General features: G+C 45.4%; 1 protein-coding gene across 1 annotated transcript in view; it reads right to left on the reverse strand.

The window, feature by feature from the left end:
• Dock5 (dedicator of cytokinesis 5) overlaps positions 1 to 23,439 on the reverse strand; it is a 182,496-nt gene that overhangs the window by 22,438 nt on the left and 136,619 nt on the right. The window contains exons 28-39 of the mRNA XM_021204056.2: positions 20,760 to 20,858; positions 18,757 to 18,851; positions 17,011 to 17,089; positions 15,039 to 15,139; positions 11,619 to 11,677; positions 11,071 to 11,225; positions 9,633 to 9,718; positions 6,885 to 7,044; positions 5,907 to 5,947; positions 5,179 to 5,269; positions 2,300 to 2,419; positions 952 to 1,041 (exon numbers count right to left, since the gene is read on the reverse strand). Coding sequence (XP_021059715.1) covers positions 952 to 1,041; positions 2,300 to 2,419; positions 5,179 to 5,269; positions 5,907 to 5,947; positions 6,885 to 7,044; positions 9,633 to 9,718; positions 11,071 to 11,225; positions 11,619 to 11,677; positions 15,039 to 15,139; positions 17,011 to 17,089; positions 18,757 to 18,851; positions 20,760 to 20,858 — 1,176 coding nt within the window. The remainder of the gene's footprint in view (positions 1 to 951; positions 1,042 to 2,299; positions 2,420 to 5,178; positions 5,270 to 5,906; positions 5,948 to 6,884; positions 7,045 to 9,632; positions 9,719 to 11,070; positions 11,226 to 11,618; positions 11,678 to 15,038; positions 15,140 to 17,010; positions 17,090 to 18,756; positions 18,852 to 20,759; positions 20,859 to 23,439) is intronic.

Genomic DNA, 23,439 nt, shown 5'->3' on the forward strand with positions numbered 1-23,439 from the left:
TGGAACTCACTTTGTAGACCAGGCTGGCCTCGAACTCAGAAATCTGCCTGCCTCTGCCTCCTGAGTGCTGGGATTAAAGGCGTGTGCCACCATCTTAACTCAAGCTGGCTCATAAAACTATTGAGCGAATTAATTTCTGGCTTCTCCATGGCAGAAGCTGGCAAAGTCCATGAGTTCATTTTTCACTGATTGCTCTTAACAAATAGATCCTCAAGAAAAAGATTAGTCTGTGAGACTGATGACCTAAACTTTCAAGGCTCCAGCTGTAAAGGTTCTCGCCACTGTTGTGCCGTGGGCATGTGAGTGGTTGCACGTGTGTGCTGCTGGTTTGTAAGAGCTGAACTGTGCCTGCAGCTGGCCTTAATACACAGGCTCAGGGAACGGTCAATGCTGCGCTTTTGGCGACACCCGAAAAGGTGGCCAAACCCACTTAAGACTCTGGCAGTAACATCCACAGCTTGTCCTGGTAGGCACAGTGGCATTCTTGGAGGAAGCAAAGGCAGCCTCGAGGCTGGGCTGTCCTCTCATGGTAAAATTATGTTTTATTTAGGGGGAGTGTGTCTAAGCACACGTGTGTCACCGTCCATGGTCTGAGGACAATTGTGAGAGTCTGTTCTCTCTTTCCAGCATGCGGAATGTGGGGACTGAACTCAGCTCAGCAGGCTTGGCTGTAAATGTCTTTAGCTGCCACGGTAGCCAGGATGGGGCATGATCACCCAGGCTCAGTGCTCCCACCTTTCCCAGGGCAGTCCTCATTCCCAGTCCCAGGGGACTTCTTTGAGGCAACCTGGAGAACAATGGTCAAAGCTTTGGGGATTATATATCTTTCATCTTAAAGTAAGGTTTCCTTTACCACTGGGAAGAGTAACCTTGGCCCTGACTGTTTTCAACCCACATATCAAACTGTTCTTAGTAGTGCCCACTCGAGCAGCCGCGCTGGCCCAGACTTACCAAAAGGCTGCCTAGGCCCTCGTAGTCAAACACTTTGCTCTCGTAGGTCTCTGCCAACTCCTTGCTCAGTTTGATGGCTTTCTCCCACATCTTCAGCAGAAGGAAAGCAGGGTGAGATGAGGCAGGCACAACAGCCATCCATCATCCTCCACCCATCCCCCTTGGCAGTGGTTACCTTCCCAGAGAATAACTGAAACCAAGCAGGCAGCAGGCTGAGCCTCCCTAAGGGACCCTGACTTGTGACACTGTTTTTGATCAATTAACCCTATCTTTCCTGGTGTTTTAATAATACCATAGGTTGACTAGCCCTTATCCAAAAATTCCTGGGACTACCGGTGTTTCCACTTTGGATTTTTTTTTTTCTCTTCTGATTTGGGATGATTTCCACAGACATTACTGGTTAGGTGTCCCCTTCATCCAAAATGCTCCAACACCTGAAACTTTCTTCAGGCCATGTTGGCATTCCACAGCTTTAGAGTTTGGAACATGTTTCATGTTGAATTAGAAGAGATGCCCAGCCTGGGTGTCTTGGGTATGTTGCCAAGAGGTGCTTCTCTGGACAATTTCCCAGAACATACGTCTTCTCTACTGAAGCAGTTTGGAGTTTAAAGAGCCAAGCACCCATGGCAAAAAAATAAAATAAAAGCAAAAAGAAGGAATTCCTGGGATGCCGAGTGTGGGAGTGCGGCTAGACAGGAAAGGTGGCTGTGGACCAGGCTGGCCTCAAACTTAAGAGATCCGCCTGCCTCTGCCCTCCCGAGTGCTGGGATTAAGGTGTGCACCACCACCGCCCAGCTCCAAAATCACCTTTTGCCTCATCTTGTTTGAGACAGGGTCTCTCACTAAACTCGAAGTTTACCATTTTGGCTATAGTCTGGCTGGCCAGCAAGCCCTGGAGAACGTACCGTCTCGGTCTCCCAATACTGGGTCACAGGTACATGTCCCCACAGGTACATGTCCCCCGTGGCCTGCTTTGAAATATCCATGCCGGGGATCAGAACTCGGGTCCTTATCTTACACAGCAAGCACTTTATACACGGACCTATCTCCTAAGCCTCTGTCATTTTGCTGGGGACAGCGCCCTTATCCAGTGTGCTCTGTGCAGACGCAGCACTCAGAACTAGAAATCTATTCTTTTTTCTCTTTTCAGTAGCGAAACAAAACAAAACAAAACAAACAAAACAAAACATAAAAACCACCAAAAACCCAAAACCAACCAACCAACCAAAAAAAAAAAACAAAAAAAAAAACCCAGCAAACAAAAACCAACAACAAAGCCCAGACAACAGCTGAAGGAAACCCCCCACCCCTACCACACACACACACACACACACCCCCACACACTCACTTTGCCTTTATCAAAATAGGATATGATCTCTTGATACAGTTTCTCCTTAAGCTCCTGCTGGGAGTAAACACAGTAACTATCCCGCTGCAGCAAATGGGGCACACAGGGCTTGTCTGACCACTACAAAGAGAAAAAGATAACATAGGAATCAATGAGGCAAAACTTCAGACCAAAAAAAAAAAAAAAAAAAAACAAACAGCAGAAGAGAAAGCCTATCTCTTTTTAAAAAAGAGTTATTGACAAACTTACATATTCTCTCTCTCTCTCTCTCTCTCTCTCTCTCTCTCTCTCTCTTCATTACTTAAAAGAATTAAACCATCCCAACCTAAAAGCTAAATGACAGAAAAAAAAAAAAAAAAAAAAAAAAACCCTCAGGAATCCACTTATTTGCATGCTGTCAACTCACCCATATTGTGTTTTAAGTTATTTACCAAACACAAAATTACATACACGAGGAGGCCCATATGTCAGCTCCGCTCCGAAACAAGTGTCACACCAAATGGCCAAGCACCTGCAGTGTCCCTCAGCAAGGGAGGAATGGAGCAAGGCTGCTAACCCAGCACAACACTGTGTGGAAGGCATCCTGAACACAGCCAGATGAGAGAAATACACTAGGCCCACAACCATGGAGGGGCACGTAAAACCATGACTGCCTGCAGACATTTCCTTCTCCATACGCAATACACGGCAGCCCAGTGCAAAAGCAGACACAGCTAGGAGAACTAAGAGGCAAAGGAATAAAAGCATTTGAGGACGGACCTTGGCTACAAAGAAAGCCAACAGCCACGCAGAAGCCAGCAGAAGCAAACAGTCCACCACACTGAAGCCCATTGGACAACTCAGACATCGCCAGGATTCCACAAGACTTACATGCAGGGAGCTTGACCCCGCCATTCAAAGGCATTCTTGCAGCCCCAAGAAAAGGGAAACTCTCACTATGCCTTGGGAGGGGAATACCATTTCATAAACTCGTATGTTCTTACTAAAGTGCTTGCCCCATCACTACTGCCCTTCTTTGGTGGTAGTGTGAATTGAACCCGGGGCCTATAGACTCTAGGTATGTGCACTCCAACAGAGCTGCACGCCCCCAGCTTTATTCTTACATTTCTAAATGTTTGACACTTGAAGTCTTACTAAGTTGTTCAGGCCAGCCTTCAAGGCGGAATCCTCTAGCCTCACCCCCACCCCCACCCCCCACTAGAATCACAGCTCTATCCTAGCAGGCCCTGCAAAGTTAGTTCACTCCCTCCCTCCCCTTCCCCTTTCCTTCCCTCTCCTCCTTGCCTTCCCCTCCCTTCTCCCTTTCTTTCTTGGGCCTGAAAACAGGGGTATGACCATGTCATGGGAGTGTTCTACCACTGAGCTATACCCCAGGGTCAAGTCATTTGAAATTTCAGGCTTCTAAGGCCCAGATAGGAAAATACAAAGGAAAGAGGAACAGCACGGGGAAGGGGAGGGAGCAATGAGGGGTAAATAAGTCTATGATAATACAATGTAGGAACGATCATAACAACAATGTAGCCTTAGTGCATGAACAGAGGCCGGCATGCAAGGAGATACTAGAATGGGACCTCCCCCAACACAGAGATAAAGCTGGGATCTTAGGCCTGTGGATGGAATTCAGATTATATTTAACAAATACTCAGTAGCGATATCTACTGAGTAGCTAGCTGGGAAGAAAAGCCGAATCCACTCTTCGTACCTTACACCAGACTAGGACCACTTAATATTCTTTTCCTTTGCTTTTTAAATTTTTTGAGGTGGGCTCTCCCAGAACTCGCCATCCTCCCCCCAACCCCCCACCCCCATCTCAGGTTTCTATGTGCTGGAATTACAGGTATACACCACCATGGCCAGCTTGAGAGTTTAATTTTCTGGCTAGCACAAATAAAAAGACCTATAGGGCTTATCCCTGGGGGCCACTCTCGGATGATATCCGTAGGTAGCAAACCCCACAGATGCAGAAAACCCTTCCGGTATCCCAACCTTGAACATGGGCCGTGGATTTCCTTGGGAAAACGGGGAGGCAGGGAACGCCTGTGTTTAGATGCTGCGAATGATGAACGGATAGAATTTTAGAATCAAATCAAATCAAGATAAACTCTTGATTTGAAGAACGGAAGCCAGAAGGTTTAGTGAGAGGCCACTATGGTACTTCATAAAGATGCCACGGTCCTGGTCATGCACGGCAGCGAGGGGTTATTCTTTTTAAGTAGATGATAGATTCAGGACACGTGTTGCTCATGGAGAAGTAGAGGGCAGCAGCCGGAAGGGAAGGGTGGACCGTGGCTAAGCTCCCGGGCAGAAGGGGGCGGTCAGAGAGAAAAGGGGAGGAGGAAAGACTGGGGCAAGGGCTTGTGGTTTGAACATGCTGAGTGTGAGCTGTCATCCATTCAAAGACTGATGCTTATGCAGGAATCCAAAGGAGGACGGGGCTTCAAGTAATGACCTGGGACTCGGGACAAGCACTAGCATCGATAACATGCCCCATTCTAATTTTACTTGGAGAGAGGACAGATGGGACATACAGGAAAGTACTTCTTCCAAGTAGCTTAGTCATTTACAAGTCTCCTCTCTAGCATTTTGCTAATCTCTTCACACACAATCAACATGTATTTATTTAATTAGAATGCCAACCATCAAAGGCTGCCAGGCTGTGCCCGGCTTCCTAGGAGCTTTAAACATCAAATGATTACCTTCCCAGCCTTGATCTGAAACGTGGCCTGTTTATCCAGAACACAGGAACACATCCCTACATAAACCATCTCCCTTGGATAAGGTTCTTCCGGGCTCAGATCATGAAGTTGATAGAATTTAGTCGCAAAGGACTGAACACATGGCAAACACCATGGGTCTTCCACACAGGACCCGTCTATTACCTGCAGAAGCTCAGCGTGTAGGAGGAGTGTATAGGCAGCTTCTGTGTAGTTCTCGCAGTCTCTGTGCAAATCCCGAAGCTTGTATAAATACCTGGTAAGACAGGAGCGAAAAGGCCCTTTGTCACCAAGGAGGTGAGCCAGCGCTCAGAGCATTCTCCAGCTAGGTCCCAGCCTGCACATAAACTTCTACTTCTAACAGGAACACCTCCCTTCTCTTAGGTAATAGACTTGCTACTTCCTATTTCTCTAGCATACAGTACCTCTTCCTGCCCTGCGGTTTTCTTAACTCTTCTATTTTGTCATTATTATTATTATTATTATTATTATTATTATTATTATTACTATTGCTATTATATCGATCCTCTTTGGGGTGTGAGGTTAAAGCTTTGGAAATTCTATTAATGACAAGTTGACTTCATGGTCAGAGAGACTCACGACCCTCAAACTAAGGGCCACTGTGGGTTATTTCTCCTTCCTGTCCCTTTGAGCCCTTCCTATCCTTCCTTGCATGCTGATTACACACTTGATGCTATTACACACTCCCTCGAACTGTAATTGTCTGTGGCTCTGTTTAGAGAGCTCACACCCTGAGGCAGACTGCGCACATCCTGTGTTCGCCGGAATCTATCCAGGTAGCAGTGGCGCTCTTGGGGCAGTATTTTCTGGTTTAAAACTATACCACAAAGCTATGACACAGAGAGCAAAGCCGGGGCATTCCCTTCGCTCACCGTATGTATATGTCCTCTCGCTTCTTCTCTTTGTAGAAATTCTGCCAAAAAGAAGGTCACAAAATACCAGCATAAATTAAAGACTGTTGATGAACTTGACACAAAGAGAGTCAAAGCATGACTGCCCCTTTAGTTTTAAGTGTTCGAGCTTGTGAGTGTAGTTGCCATCAGAGGCCAGAAGAGGGCACCAGATCATCTGGAGCGGGATCTACAGGAGGTTGTGAGCCAACTGACACGTGTGCTGGGAACCAAATGTGTGTGTCATCTAGAAGAGCAGCCACCAAACCATGAAGCAATCTCTCCACCTCACCCCACTGTCACTTCTCCAAAGAGACATCGGTTCACCGTCTCCCTTAAGAATCTCCTCTATAACTATAAATATAGCTACACAGAAGCTGCCAACGCACTCTTCTTACATGCGGAACTTTTGCAGGTAATACATGGGTCCTGTGTGGAAGGCCCATGGGCTATAAAGAAGCAGAGAAATTAAGACCACGCTTCTGAGCAATGTAAGAGATTTTTCTATAGGGACAGCAGGTGCTTGTCTTACTCTGAAGCCACCTGGTACATTCATGTCTCCAGCAGTCAGGGAGGTGGGACGTTCTTGGTTTATATTAAGCATAGGGATACATAGCAACCTAAACTATGGAGGTCTGTCGTCCCAAGAAAAGGGAAGACTATAGTTTCACTGTCGGGAGAACTGCACAGACTAACTTATTTCATGGCATAGGGTTCTGTGTGCTACATCACAAGGGGAAAGCAAGCACATGTAAGACAGACCAAGAGCTAGGCTGAGAGGGTTGCTGGGAAAGGCGAGAGTGTTTCCCGGTACCTGAAAGTCTGTGCCCTCCTATCTGTGACTAGGGCATGGGCTCTATAAGGGTGGCTGGGCATCACTGCGATCTACTTAGAGCTGAGTTGGTGGAACAGGGGTGGCTTAGCTGTGCCCACTCACAAGCCCAAGGACCAGGCCCTTACCAGAACGTTGACCGTACAGCTCATGCGGTTCTCTTTGCTCTCGTCATGCATGATGATGGTTCTGTAGTCCAGCAAGTTCTCTAAGAGGCTGCTGACCAGGAAGGCAAAGACTTCCCCAGAGCTCGAGAGGTATTTATGTTTCCGGCAATGCTCTAAGAGTCTGGGGGGGCGGGAGAGAAAATTTCCATGGTTCACCTAGCTGCTTTGGCACCCTCTGTGAGCCCCAACCAAGTCCTAGCAGCAAGAGACTCTAGACACAATAGATATCCCCTGTGGAACCCAAGGTGCCCTAGGGACTTCAGTAGGACCTACTATTTTCCTCAGGTTTAACTCTTTCTTGTGAACACAGTCAATTCCCATCAATCGTTTAGAACCCCAGGCCACAACGCCTTTTGAACACTAGTAAATCAACAATTTCTTTAGTGGACATCGCAGAACTGAGAGCCCTTGCCTACACTGTTCACACATCCAACCCAGCCGAGTAAGAACACCTGACCTGTGGCTTTGTTCTCCCAAGGGCCTGGCATTGAATAGGCAGTCTGAAAATCCCAGGTAGCAGCCAAGCCCAGAACTTGTTAGACATTCGGATAGGTCTTCAGATAGAAAAGCAGAACTGGGAGCAGACGGACTGGGGCTATACCTCAGATCCAGCCTCCCCTTTGGGGGACACAGACAGAGAGCAAAGTTTTGGGGCTTCTTCAGTAATTAAAAGAAAGTTCAGTAATAGGTCTAAAGACTCAGTCCAGACTTGGGACTGGAGAGATGACCCACAGAACTACAGCTCTGGAGGATCTGATACACTCATGAGCACATATCTACACACACACACACACACACACACACACACACACACACACACACATACACGCATACACACGCACACGCTTTAAAATAACTATTAAAGAAAACCAATTAGCCCAGATTCTAGGTGTACTTTTTGGGTGCTGCAATTAACGCAGTCGTACTTTTCTGAGCCGAGGATCCAGAAAGACTAAAGGAAACCAATTAAGATCTCTCCATGAAGGTGTAGGGACTTTTAAAAAAATGTGTATTCTGTCTTGTATATAGTGTGCGTGTGTAGGGGTGGTCTACTGATGAGCTATATGTCAACAGATCTTTTTAAAATCGAGATTCACACTATGCAGAACTGGCTGGCCTGGAACTTACCACGTAGACCAGTCTGTCTTTGAACACATAGAGATTCTCTAGCCTCTGGCTCCAGAGTGCTGGGATCAGGTACCACCATGCCCAACTATCCCCAAATCTTATAGCTGTTTCTTTTTCTTTTCTTTTCTTTTCTTTTTTTTTGGGGGGGGGGGTTCGAGACAGGGTTTCTCTGCCTCCCAAGTGCTGGGATTAAAGGCGTGCGCCACCATGCCCGGCTTTATGGTTATTTCTATCTGTGATTTCCAGACAAATCTAGAATTTCAAAATCTATGAGCTAGGAGCATTTAAAGGTATGAGACCGAGACCTCATGGAAAAGGATAGAAAGATCGCTTTATTCTGTCTATAAACAGAATAAAGACATCCAGTTCTTGAAAACAGAGGATTCCCCTACTCTGTTCCACTACCATGTGCTCAGTGTGTTGGCTCCTCCTCAGGGAATCCTTAAGAGACAAGATCTAAGTCAGTGGTCCCTATATTCACGCTCAGACTGGTCCAAAAAAGTTTCTCCAGAACAGGAGAGTAACCAAGTGACATAGAATGTGTGACCTTGGTGACCGGTTATCAAAGTTCAGAGAGCGTGAGAAGCACAATGGGATGATTAGGAACAATTGCAATCAATCTTAAAAACCACCACTACTACCACCAACAACAACAAAAACGCACACCATTTTCTGTGTATGTGTGTGGATACAGGTACATGTTGCAGCACACGTGGAGGCCCTCAGGAGTTAGTTCTCGCCTTCTACCATGTGGGTCTCAGGGATCGAGTTCAGGCTGTCGAGTCCCCTGGCTGGCTGGCTGAGACACCCTGCCCACCCGCAGTCAAGCTATTTAAAGTGTGAACTCTGCAAGCGACGCTGTGTTGGCACACCGCCTCATTTAGTCCTACCAATACGAGTAAGGAGTAGACACTGCTCTTACAGATGGAGGTGGAGTGAGGTGCTTGACCTGGCGGACTGACTCAACTGGCTGCAAAGACGAGATCTGAGAATGTGGTGACCAGAGGGTTTGTACTTATTCCTGCCAGTCCCAAGAGCCGAAGGCTTGCACCACACAACACAGCCAGTGAACAGCACGAAAGGGCTGAGTGTGTAGAGGCTGAGTAGGGGAGGCAGCAGACGAAGGAACAATGTGGGCTCGGATGGAGGGATGCTGTCTTCCTGGATTGCAGCACCCAGGCTGGCTAAGTGACAACTGCTCTGTTCTCAGAACTCTTTGATGGCCGGCGAGGTACTTTTAAGTAAGTCTAAAGTCAATCTTGACTTCCTTTAATCGGCTGCTCTGAAGCCACAATTAGAGATGGCCCACATTTGCTCAGGTTCATAATTAAGATGTCAGGCAGGAAGCCACGGCTGCACATGCTCCCTCCTCCCGCCCCTCTGCTGTGTTCTCTGGGGCCAGGCTGGTTAGAGAACCCCAGCATGAACTCCCATTGGGTAAACACTATCCACCGCGAGTATTCCATCCACACCACTGAGGACCAGTTAGTGACTGGGTGATTCTGAACCTGCCAACCCGCTGCGGGGTGGACAGTTGCTTCTGTCCACCTCTGGCCTGAGGTGCTGCTCTGAGATACTCACAGCTTTTCCAGAAGAACCTTGTATTGTTCGTCTCCTCGGCCACCTTCCACTTCCTGATCCAGCTTTGTGATCAACTCATTCTCAAACTGGAAGACAATTTCACAAGAGGACGTCAGAGCCTAAGAAGAGTGCACGGTAGGCGGCGGCCAGTCTTTCTAGATCTGGCCCAATGCCTTTCAATTTGAGAACTGTTCCCAAAGTACGTGGAGAATTATCTATAACTCGCCCATGCAGACAGTGTTCCATGACGTGTCAAAACATTCCAAAGCAGTTTAGTCCCTGACTTACGTTTGTTAACACTCCTGAAAAGCTATTTAATTTACCACTATGGATATAAAATAAATTCATAACCACGGTCCCCTTTGTATTTGACACTTCACAGTCCTAGCTAGCCAGAAACTCGTGACAATTCTCCTGCCTCAGACTCCTAAGTACTGGGACTATAGCTATACATCACTACCCTGGGCTTCTATCTTATTTTTGTTTCTTGTCTGAGTCTTGGTGATGGGATGATTTTTGCTCATCATCCTAGCTATGAAACCTTTATTCATTAATAGATCTGTAGATGTTATAGACATGAAGCCTGAGTCAGCTTGGTTGTTAATTTGGATATACCTGGGATTAGCCAGGAGAAAAGCCTCTGGCCAGGTCTGTGAAGGTATACGGGAGGAATGCCCTCCCCAAGAGTGGGCAGTTGGATGAATAAGGCTGTACCCTTTGCCTGCTCTTGCTCCTTCTGGCGAGTGCATCTACCCTACCGCTGCCACCACTCCCTACGGTTGCCACCAGTACCACCATCTTTGCTGTCTATGGGACCCAGCTTCTTTGACCTTCCAACTTGGACTGAAGACCAGAGGCTCTTCAGGGATCCCCCAGGCTTTGAGCTCCAGATCAAGAATGCTGAGACGCTCAGCCTTAGGGTCTGAGCAGCTACGGACTCTCAGCTTCTCTGGTGTTCAGACAGCGGTTGTTGGACTATCCAGCCTATGCTGTGTAAGCCAATGTGATACATCTGTTTTGTGATCTGTACTCAGCAAATCCACTCTGTTCCTCTCTGACTACTGCCGTATAATGGTTAAGTACAGGGAGGTCTAGAGAAAGCACAGGCTAAACTAAAGCTCTCAAAGCTAAGCAGGGATACCCGGGAGCTGCACCTGTGTTACCTCTCCCTCAGCTGGCCACACAGGTGCCACCTTCAGTTCTGGAGCCAGATATTCAGGCTGGTTTTCATCTTCTTGAGACAGGGCTGACTTAAGAAGGACCTCGAGCTTCTGGGCCAGAAGACCCAATCATATGTCTAAGTCTTTTACACAATGAAATATGACAAATCCGTTTTAAAATGTGTTTTTCACTGAAGCTGCTGCCTTTCCATTTGGAGAGATGGTAGTGAGAGGTTAATTGTGACATGGCAGCGAGGTCAGGGTCGGCCTCTTCTTACCATGTGGAAGTTGCCATTTCCACTCAAATTGAACTCGCACTGCATCATATCAAAGAAAATGGGGATCGTGGCTTTGCGGAGCTCCACTTCAGGGGTCAGAGTGACTTCCAGAATGGGGCCCACCATGGATGGGATGAATTTGATTTTGTGTGGCCCTGAAATGAAAGCAAATGAGGTTATTAGAACACTTCACCACTCTCAGTCCCATGTAATCAATCTTCCTCCACGGGGCCCAGAAGAGAGGAGAAAGTTCCCGAGATACACCATGTCAATCACAGAACGCTGGCAGTATGCTGCCTTCTGATAGCGTGTGGCTGGTGCAAAGGCCTTCTTTGCCAATGCCCCAGGTGAGAGGTTATGGAACCCACAAATCTACTTTACTTCTAGACACACATACAGACAAATCTCAGGGCTATGAGAATTAAAATAAGAATTTATCACGGTTTTGAGTTTTTAATATAACCTGTGCTGAGAAAGCTTTCCTTTAGAACAAAAAAAGTGTAAAGTAAGCCAGTCACGGAGGAGTCTGTTCAAGGCCACACACTCACCCAGGTTATACCACATGTCCCGGATCCTGAAGCCGATTTCTTTTCTCATGTCCCCATATCTAGGAAGAAGATCATAAGAACAGGATTTGCAGTGGTACTGAGTTGTGTGCATACAGTCATCCCTCGGCACAGCAGGGGCTGGTTCCAAGCTCCCCAGACCCCCAGATCTATTCAAGACCCTTATGTAAAATGGCTTAGGGGAGTCGGCACATACGTTATGCACAGCTTCTGTCACACTTCAGACAATCTCTTTGACAGCTCAGAGTACCTAATACAAGAGACTGGGGATGCTGCCCTAATGCTAGAATAGTTGTCTACCATGTGCAAGGTCTTCGGTTTGATTCCCAGTACCACAAAGAAGACCCAGTGGGTAACCGCCGCGATCGGATGTTTTCCACATGTGACAGGGCCACTGACACATGAACGTACAACCACTGTTAACTGTGTGCAGGAGAGCTATACAAGACTGAGCCAGCCCAAGAGTCTGCACAGATGGGGGGAGGGGATCGCCACCAAGTCCCAAACCCTAGCTGAAGGGCTAGTGGCAACTAATGGCTGCAGGGAGAGGAGTGTGTCCTATTTCCTCAGGGATTTAACCCCGAATGGGATGATGACCATTTTCCCATAGAGGAATGGCTCTATACTCATCCATATACAAGGAGAACTAAGTGGGCTCAGGGGGTTTTATAAAGCACATGAAGATGGAAGGGGAAGTGTATTGCGGGGTACTTAGGATTTGGTAGGGAGAGAGTGGGGTAGATGCGATCAAAACACATTGTGTGCATTATGAAATTCTCTAACTACAAGTTGAGAAAGAAGAAAATAACTAATAAAATAAATGTTTTGCTAATATAGGTTATATCACATTCACTGGAATTAATGGCAAGGAAAATGTCTGTACACATTGTGTTTGATGCCATTTCCTCCCGGGTATTTTGGCCCGTCTGGGTGGTGGATGCAGAGTTTGCTGGGGTGGAAGGGGAAGTAGACAATGAAGAGAATGACGGGAGAAAAGCCCCCACCCCTCTAGGTCAGAGGTAAGACCGGGGCTCTGTAAAAGATAAGGCCAGCACCCAGAGAAGTTTCAAAAGAGAACTGAGCCACATGGGGGACAGGAGGAAGCAAAGACAAATGTGGAAAGAGAACTGAGAAGATGTTGTTAACTGTTAGCCCAGTGCAGAAGAGGGAAAGAGGCTCCGGTCTCCACGCAGCAGAGATAGACAGCTGAGTGAGGAGATGTATGAGGTGAGAGACAGATGAGGCACTGAATGACGGAAATCAATGAGCTGGGCTGTGTACTTACGCCTTGGCTAAGGCAAAGCCTCATTAGAGTGTTCTTCAGGGATCACACACATGGGGGCAGGTCTAGGCCGTGCACATGCTCAGTTGGGTCAATATAAGCCACAGACAGTTTTTAAACTAGTTTTCTGGTTGTACGATTATAATCCCAGTACTGGAGAGACTGAGGCACGTGGATGGGGAGTTTGAGGCTAGCCTGGGCTATAGAGCAAGAACCCTGTCCTATGTAAGAAGCAGCTTACACAGGGACACAGGCCATACCTGGTCCTAAAATCTCTGCCGTACACTGTTCCCCTCATGCTAGGTATCTCCTAAATAGGTTTTTTTTTTTTTCTTCAAAATTGGCATTGGGAATATCATCAGAAGCCATATTTTTTTTAAATCATATTTTAAAATTTCTTTACTATGCCATTTGAATAATAATGCTTAACTTAATTTCATTGTTAGTATCAGGTAAGCATATGAGATAAAAATTTGATACCTATACCAACTATGACTGTGTGTATTTAATAGCCTATGGTAGGTTGATTTCTACTGAAAATGCATAAGGAGAGCCTCATGCGTTCTCGTCTGTGCCTCTGTAACTATACGGCATAGAATCTGCTGTTTCCAAGGCTTGGCTTGAATCCCTGATCCTCTCATGTATGCTGGGATTTTAGGCTTGCACCACCACGACCAGCTCCCCACCCTCCCCTGGCTCTCTCTGTCTTTATCTCTTTCTCCCATCTTTCTCCCTTCTAGCCCCAGCTCTCCCTCTGTGTTTCTGACTTGTAACCAGTTATCCTCCCTTGTAGCTGCTTAACCCAAACCAAATACCTCCTTCAAAGAGGTTCTATTGCTACTTAAGATGTTTTAAAGAATAAGATCAAAGGATCCTTCTTTAAAATAAGCATCTCTCATTACTTACCCATTAGGGAAATTTACAAAGCAGGCCATACTTTGTATCTTCTAAAACAGTCGCTAAATCTTAACCCTTAGTTACTATTAGTCTTGGGTTTTGTTTATTTGTTTGTTTGCTTGCTTGCTTGTTTTTATGGTGGAACCATAGGCTGAGGAATGTTAACTAATTTGCCTGTTTTGGAAGTAGAAACAGCTGACATTTCAAAGTCTTCTATAAATTCCGACTGCTTTCCAGTGACAGCCTGGTAGCTCCCAGGCTCTCAATGAACTCGGAACCAGACCTGAAAGGATGCAGTGAAACCCTGAACCAAACTTGTCATTCCTGAGTATAATTCCATTTTGAATTCTAAGTCATGAATCTTGAGATGCAGCCCCATAGGAGGAACAACAATATGAACTAATCAGTACCCCCAGAGCTCCCAGGGACGAAACCACCAAGCAAAGAGTACACATGGAGGGACCCATGGCTCCAGCTGCATATGTAGCAGAGGATGGTCTTGTTGGGCATCAATGAGAGGAGAGGCCTTGGTCCTGTGAAGGTTCTATTCCCCAGTGTAGGGGAATGTCAGGACCAGGAAGCAGGAGTGGATGGGTTAGTGAGCAGGGGGAGGGGGAGGGGATGGGGGTTTTCAGAGGGAAAACCAGGAAAGGGTATAATATTTGAAATGTAAATAAAGAAAATAACTAATAAAAGAAAAAAATTAGTTTTAGGTTATATTGACATTTTCTCATTTCTTTGCAAAAAGTTAAGGCACTATGCCTGCAATTTTAGTGGACTGACAGCAGGTGGCAGGAGATCCCAGACAAGGGCCCAGACTCCACCAATAGCAAGCACAGTGTGGCTAAGGAAAGAGTGGAGGTACTTTAAGAAAAACAATAGGAAATGGAAGGAACTTCAGATTTATTGACGGATTACACATAAAACCCTCACCACCTTCAACATGAACAAAGGTCCTGTAATTTCTCAAGGCAGGGTTTTGTTTTGTTTTGTTTAACTTTATATATGAGTGTCCAGAAGAGGGCATCTCATTACAGGTGGTTATAAGCCACCATGTGGTTGCTGGGAATTGAACTAAGGACCTCTGGAAGAGCAGTCAGTGTCCTTAACCACTGATCTACCTCTCTTAAGTCCCTGCAGTTTCTATGACAACATCATATTGCTGACCATAAACAGACGGCTTACCTCCTTAACGGTCACTGGAATCGTTAAAGGATACTTACTTTTTCACAATTTTGTTGCGCTTGGCTTCTGAGAAAGTTTCGAGCTGGAGGGACTCGTGGGTGAGAAAAGCTACAGCCAAATGGAAGTAATTGTTCCAGAGCTTCGCAGGATGCACGGAACGGGCAAGGCAAAATAGAAAGAAAACACCAGTGAGGATCCAGATAAAACACCCGTGTTGCGGAAGCGCTGCGCTATAAAAAACCCAAATAAAACCAACAGGGCTGCTTGTTCCGTCTGGGGTTTCAATTATTCACTGCTGGAAGTTTTGAGACTTAATATTAACCTTTAGGAAAACAACCCAAACTTTACATTTTTCTTTACCCTGGGGGCACGGAGAAGTACTGCCAAGAAATGTACCTATTTATAGCAGGTGGCCTGGCACTGTGTATCAAGGGCCTTCCACTTCCTCCAAACTTTTGAACTGGTAAATACTTTCCTGATTTTTTTTTCCTCTGTGGCTAGTTAAAAACATTTCAACCAAAGAAGGCCCTCACAGCTATTTAATGCAACAAAAAATAGAAACAATCCGAATGTTCTTGCACTACATCAGAGGTCAGGAGCCTAATGAATCATATTAAAAGTATTATGAAAATGTTTAACATCATTGGAAAGAAGTCAGAGGTGTGGAAAAGGTAAAGAAAGCAGGCCAATAGACCATCAAAGAGTTACAGCGCTCTTTTCTATTTTGGTTTGTACATGATGTATTATATAATATATACACATATAATTATCAATTCATGTATATATGTATATGCTTATATATCCTACTCTAGATATATGAGTCTCTAGTTTGAGATGAGAACAAAAAGCACACAACAAGAAAATGTTCCTTGAACTTCAAGCCCCCCATAGAGCTGGGACCTAGCAGACCATCACCAGGCCCTGCTGGCTGCCCACATAAAGGCCCTTCCATTTGTCACATGAAGGAATAAATGAAGATGAAGCTACCAGATACCTGAGTTTGTTTTGTTTTGTTTTTTGCAGACAGGGTCTCCTTATAGCGCTGGCTGACCTAGAACTCACTATGTGAGATCATGCTGGTCTGAAGCTCATGAAGATCCACCTGCCTCTGCTTCCTCGGAGCTGGGGTTAAAGGTGTACGTGTCACCACGCCCAGCCGTTACCTCCTTTAAAGGTATTCACACAATAGTAATGGTGTGCTTATGGAATTGCTTGTGTGTACATTCGTGTCTGTGTGGATAGAATCAACACAAAGTTTTAACCTTGAAGTCGAGGACGAGAGAAGCCTCCTTAGCCCTGGCTTTGCTTCCTGAAACTCCAGGACCTGTGGTCCCCTGTGGTCTGAAAACCATTAGCACTTCCCTTGACTTAATTTCCGTTATTCTGCTGTGACTATTCTATCTTAATGTTTATTATCAGTGTGGTGGCCAAGTGCACAAATTGAACGCCACCATGGGTCTGTATGCATAGGAACATAGTAACGAGAGGGTTTAGCCCTGCCTGAAGATTCAAGCTCTCTCTGGTGTTCCTGGACCGAATATGGGAGGATTGCGGAGGAGACCACTGTATTTGTATTTGCATTTAGCTGTTCATGCTATGACAGTATTGCCTATGTTTTCTTTTACATGTGTTGCCTTTGTGCAATGAAAACCACACCATTTTATTGTGTTTGGAGAACTCTGCTTGGGAGTGTGTGCTGTAGGAAATCAGCAGGCTCCTGAAACCCTTATCTTATTTTTTAAAAAGATTTTATTTATTTATTTGATGTGAGTACATTGTAGCTGTCTTCAGACACCAGATGAGGGCATCAGATTCCCTTACAGATGGTTGTGAGCCATCATGCGGTTGCTGAGAACTGAACTCGCGACCAATGGGAAAAGCAGCCACTGCTCTTTACCACTGAGCCATCTCTCCAGTCTCTGAAACCCTTCCGTATTTGACAATGATAAAATCTGTGCTGCTATGGCGACTTGCTATAACTGAAGGCCTTCCACACGGGTGGATGCTTACCTGAAGTTCAAAGCTTGCCTGGTCCATGAAGCTCTTGGTGAGAACCTCAGCAAACTGATTGATGGCACGGAGGAAAACTCTGGGGAGGAAATAACAGATGAGGAAGGCGACCCCAAGCCTCTGGAGATGTTTCCCCACATACTCTGGACATGAAGCCAAGTGGTCCTAGATTGGCCGGGGAAAGTCGATATAAACTAACGGTGTCCTTAGAGGCCACAGAGCACAAAGCGGGACATAGAGACACACTTTCTCTCAAGGGCTGGAAGAGCTTGGAGGCTAAAGATGGAGCAGAGACTGCAGGGCCAGGCTCTTTGACCCTGGGCAGGCGGTTTACACTTGACTAGGACACCTACTCTTACAGGCCGACATTCTTCTGAAATCTCTCTCAAAGCTGTTATCTAATTGGGAAGGGACATCCTGACTATCAGGACCATGGGAAGCTGACAACGCTTACATTGATGTAGTTTATGTGGCTCACTGGCAACATTCTAAGGCCATAATATACTGCAATGCAATATTATATATATTCCGTTCACTTTGTGTCAATTTGTAAGCATTTGTTGCTAGGTAGCAATGCTATAATACTGACACAGGTGCCATGCTCAAAACCTACGACCTGGCCTTTAGAAGATTACAGTACAGTAGTAGTAGGTACCCTTCACTTAGACACCTAGTTGTGTTCCAAGGGAGACCATGACGAAGAATTGTGTGATAGACTTTCAAAGAGATGCAGGAGATCAGAAGGAAGAAAAGATCAACAGCCATTTCTGAAAGGATGGGTTTCAGAACTCCGTCCAGGAAGGGAGTCCTGTGAGGAGAATGTCAAATGTTTGTGAGAGCACTCTTAAGAAAATAAGGCAGGAGTCTTGTGACCTCAGTTTCTTAAAAACAGGATTGTTCTTGGAATGTGTATTGGTGTTCCTCCCACGCCTAGCAATAGTGTGGTCTCTTCAGATTACTTATTATTGCTGCTGTTGTTTAACGGCAATAAAACGTTTAACCTCTCCTTTATATGCCTCTGTGGAAAAACATGTTTTTGCCTCATGCTGCTTGTCTTGTGACCCAACACAGCTTAAATTCGGGAGAACTTTATCCATGTGACCTTTCTTAACTCTCAGGGTATAAGCTGTCTGGAGCTCTGAAGAAAGCTGGCTATAGCAGGACACTTTAGTCTGCCTCACTAACAGGCTCCATTGTCCCAGGTCCCACTGCCTCTCTCTAGAGCAGTGACAACTCAGGGACCTGAGGTTTCCAGCTGATGTTTCAGAAGGGCCCTGTGAATGGAAGAGCGGTTGACTTCCAGAAAGGATGAAGCAGGCCTGTCAGGGAGAGGCAGTGGTGTGAGACAGGACACGGTTAGGAACCTGAAGTCTGCTTAGTGCAGGGGTCATATGCAGAAGGAGGCAGTGGCTGGAAAGGCAGGTAGGACCTTGAATAGGAAGATGAGGAATTCCCATGGAGCCACTGAAAGGGCACGCAGAGCTGATGGCCAGAAGGATGTGATGTGGAGGAACACGAGGATGGTGAGGACACTGACCCAGGCACGCAAAGACAGCAGATGGGAAGAAATCAGTAGTCTAGGGAAGGGGCGTTTCCAAGCCAACACACTGGGGTCAGGAGAGGGGGAAGATCCAGTTTATGAGTGCCAGGTGTGAGGGATAAAGATTTAACAGTGCTTCAGGTATGCCCAGCCGACCAGGGCATTTCAAGGTCACATGCCCCCAGAATGGCCATGGGTTCTCTCACCTGTTCTGGGTCATATTCATGACCATCCAATCTTTGGCATACACATTCTTTCCAATCAGATCCTTAAACATAATGAAGGTTTCCATGAGAAAGTCCTGTGGGGAACAGAAGAATGGTTTAGAAAACAGGTCCATTCATAGTCTTTCTCTCAGCAAGTAGACAGAAGGGCCCCTATGTTGGGATAACACATGGAAAGTTCCATAGCTGTGGCCTTTCACATAAAGTTATTATAAACACTGCATTCTTCTATATAACTGTTGCATAACTTGATTTTGCTTTGGTTTTGGTATCATGAGACAAGATGTAATCCAAGCTTGGCCTCTTGACTCAGTCTCCCAAGGGTTGGGATTACCAGTTGTCCTGGCTGGTTTTGTGTATCAACTTGACACAACCTGGAGTTATCACAGAGAAAGGAGCCTCCCTTGAGGAAATGCCTCCATGAGATCCAGTTGTAAGGCATTTTCTCAAGTCATCAAGGGGGGAGGTCCCCTTATTGGTGGTGCCATTCCTGGGCTGGTGGTCTTGAGTTCTATAAGAAAGCAAGCTGAGAAAGCCAGGGGAAGCAAGCCAGTAAGTAACATCCCTCCATGGCCACTGCATCGGCTCCTACTTCCTGACCTGCTTGAGTTCCAGTCCTGACTTCCTTTGGTGATGAACAGCAGTATGGAAGTGTAAGCTGAATAAACCCTTTCCTCCTCAACTTGCTTCTTGGTCATGATGTTTGTGCAGGAATAGAAACCCAGACTAAGACACTAGTGATCAATTGTATCCCTGGCCTATGATGGATTTTTGTTTGTTTGTTTGTTTGTTTGTTTGTTTCATGGCATGATTCTATAATAAAAAGAGGGACACAATATTATCCTTATTTTTACAAATGGTTTCACAAGGCTGAGAAAGACTAAATGGCCATAGAATATAGGAAGCAAGATGGGGCCAAGGACCGTATGTTTACAACCCTCCTCTCCTTAGGCCACTGCTTTGTGCTGTTTGAATATATCTCTTGAATTTCAAAACTGGCTAACAATCATTTTAATTCAAACCTTTCTATTTCATGGGTATGGATGTTTTGCCTGTGTGTATATCAATATACGGCCTGAACAGCTGGTGTCAATGGAGGCCAAAAGCTGGTGTCAGATCCCCTAGAACTAGAGTTACAGATGGTTGCAGGCTGCCATGTGGATGCTGGAGATCAACGCTGGGTTCACTGTCAGACCAGCCAATATCCTCAAGCCATCAGTGTTTTACAGATCTTAGTTCAAATCCTCCTGACTAGTCGGAACAGAGGACAAGTGACGCACAAGCAGGGCAACCATAATTTTGCAGGAAAGGTTGCATCACAGTGTCTTGTGAGAACTGCAGTAAGGAATACCACAAGTGCACAGAGCACGGGGCAGGAAAAAAAATGGTAAATCTTGTCCAAAGGAGGAGCAAGTCAGAAATAGAATGGCCAGGCTTAAAAGTAAATAAATAAATAAAAGGTTCTGAAACCATTTTTTGCTACTTAGTTAAATTTAGACTTTTTCCATGAGGATTGCTGAAAAGAAGACCTAATTGTATGCTTCTCTGACTCTGTGTGTACAATCCTGTGGAAAAAAGAACACTGGGCAGTGCTGTTTGGTGCAGGTGTTGAACTCTTCCTTAAACTCCATCAGGCTGGAGGAAACATCTACTCTGCTTTTGGTGCCCTCCGTGGACAGCCATTCCCACTGCGGTGGCTGTGAAGGGAGCTTTGAACTCTTGCAGCTTCAGTTACCTGTCATTAAATGTAAGGAATCTTCCGATGGATCTAGCTGTGCTCAGGCAATGAGGCAGGAGGATCATGACTTTGAGGTTGGTCTGGGTTCTGGGAACCCAGACAAGAATTGTCTCAAAACACACACACACACACACACACACACACACACACACGCGCGCGCGCGCACACACTCAAGTGCATATGCACTCATGTAAGCATACACATCCTTACTCTTTAGTGTTGTCAAGACCCAAAGCATATGACTTACAATGATGTCCTGCCTGGTTTTGAAGGTGCTGATGTAGTGGCTGTAGTGGCTGTCCTCCATTTGTCGTAAGACGGCAATCATGCAAGCCACAAAGCTGCCCTGCAAGGAGAGAAACAGAGTGAAGGTTCCTTAGAGAAACTGCTAGGAGACTTTGGGCCTAATGGAGTTGGGGCTTTCTACCCACTGGGCTCTATCTACAAAGACACTTGAAACTAGAAACCCTGCTTCCCAAGGTTCGACGGCATATGCTTTGCAGTTCTGCTTCCAGCACCTCCTAGTGTGAGTTAGGAGACCTGGAGCCTTGGGTTCCCCATCAACAGCTACAGTGTTTGGAACCCTGTAGGTTCAGAGCAGTGGTTCTCAACCTTCCTAATGCAGTTAATACAGTTCTTCATGTTGTGGCTTCGACCCCTTAATACAGTCCTTCATGTTGTGGTGACCCATCACCGTAAGATTATTTTCACTGCTACTTCATAACTGTACTTTTGATACTGTAACGAATCATAATGGAAATATCTGATCTGTAGATAGATGGTCTTAGGTGACCCCTGTGAAAGGGTTGTTAAATCCCAGAGGTGCTGCAACCCAGAAGATGAGAAACACTAGTCTAGGTGCATTAAAGATCTCAACTAGGTTACCGGTTAAGGTAAACTAGTTTGTGGGTTCTGAGTTCCTGGTTGGGTAAGAACTGAAAAGACAAATGAATCAAATCTGAAGGTCGGAAGGTGGAGGAAGAGTAGAAATAAAGGAGAAGGTGCAGGAAACATGTCCCAGGGAACATCTGAAATGCTGGATTTGGGGGTTTAGGGATTGGAAATGCTCAATCAGTAAGATCTATGCAAATAGTCCAAAATTCTAAAAACTACAAGTTTTGTAATCCGTTGGTCCCAATCATTTCTGATAAGGGATATGTAACCTGCAGCCATGCTGAGGAGGACGGGAACCCTTGCAGGCCATTTCTCTGACTGTAGAGACCTTTGGACGGTTACATCTAGTCTTCAAAACATGTGGAAGTCTGCACCAGTCCCTGAGAAGGGATCAGAGAAATTCATGATGATTGTGATGTGTGCTTGTGAGGTCTAAGGGTGTTCTTCCCTCAGCTACATAAATTAGAATCACAGACCTCATTTCCTAGTCAGAGGGTAAATGTACCACCCTTTGTACTCATGTAAGCACAAAAGCCACACAAATTTAAATGGATTTGGCACAGAGATGTTGGCCATGCTTAAGGAGGGAAGAGGCCGCTCGGATACCTCCCTCTGAATGTATGTCTTAGACTCTTCACTGAAAATGCTTATTTTTCCTACCCATAAGTCAATGTAAACTGGATCGAGATTTGGACACATTTTACAAATTATCATACACTCTGCATTTGTGCAATAGTTATTTATTTTTGAGAAAAGGTTGCTGTTCGCTCAGGCTCACCTCCAATTCCTCACATAACAGAGAATGATCTTGAGTCTCAAACCCTCCTGTCCCTGCCTCCCCAGTGCTGGGTTACATTTCCAAGCAGGGATCGGCACGCTTCCTTCATTCAGTGCTTGGGATCAAACCCAGGACCATGTGCATGCCAGGCCGGCATTCTCTCAACTGAGCGACATCCTATCTCATTTCTTCATATTCTTTACATTCTTTACTTATGTAACTAAAAGACTATTATTATTGACCATTATACAAAAATCTAGTTCTCCCTCTTTTTTAATATTTGGAAACTCAATAATCCTTTTCTGCTGGGATCAGGTACATATCCATTTATGCCTTCTTTTGGCTGCTCTAGCACTCAATTTTTCATACAGAATTTTTAATTTCATTTGACATTTATCTTGAAGGTAGAGAACCAAATGAAAGACAAATAATTTTCTCCAAACTATTCCTTTGCTTTTCAAATGATATTAATTCAAAAATCTTTGGTAAGAGTTTTATCACACAGTCAAAGTTCTACCTTTATAAATCTACCAAGTAAACTTAGTTCTGTCTTACTTAGGAATAGACACACACATGCACACAGACAAATATACATGAATACACACACACATGTGTATTCACAGATATGCATTTATATAAACACATACATGCACAGACATACACAGATAAACACACACACTCAACTGCAGGAGTCGGACAGGATTTTAGTTATTCTCTTACAATGTGACAAGTTACTACTTATACTTGACTGCTCATTTATCTGCGCCTCACTGGTTTTTACTCTCATGTTTGTGTGACTGGAGGGCATGAGAATTTTCCTTTAAATCTCTAAACAGCTGCTACAATGACAGACAGGCCATTGAACACACTTAGCTTTAAGCCATGTAGTTCGTAAAGAGTGCCTGAGTCCTATTTGCCATTCAGCCAGTTTTCCCAAGTTTCAATGAACTGCCTGTCATTTCCTCTAAAAAAAAAAAAAAAAAAAAAAAGTGACGATTATATAAAACTAGCCAGACAGTATTCTGGACATGGAGATGTACCGAGACTACACAATACTGCCTAGATGCTGGCCTGTTAGCTTCAAGTGTCCTCCAAAAACCCTTTTTACCTGGGGCTGCCTGTGCCCCCCAACTCTGTGCTGTATATTAAGGAAAACTAGATTTCCCCCCAACAAACAGGTAAGGTTGTTTAAAACCGTATGTCTTTGGGCAGGTGAGATGGCTCAGCAGGTAAAGGAGCTTCCTGCAAGCTTGGG

The sequence above is a fragment of the Mus pahari genome, chromosome 8 (genome assembly GCF_900095145.1).
Source record: "Mus pahari chromosome 8, PAHARI_EIJ_v1.1, whole genome shotgun sequence".
NCBI classification, from domain to species: Eukaryota; Metazoa; Chordata; class Mammalia; order Rodentia; family Muridae; genus Mus; species Mus pahari.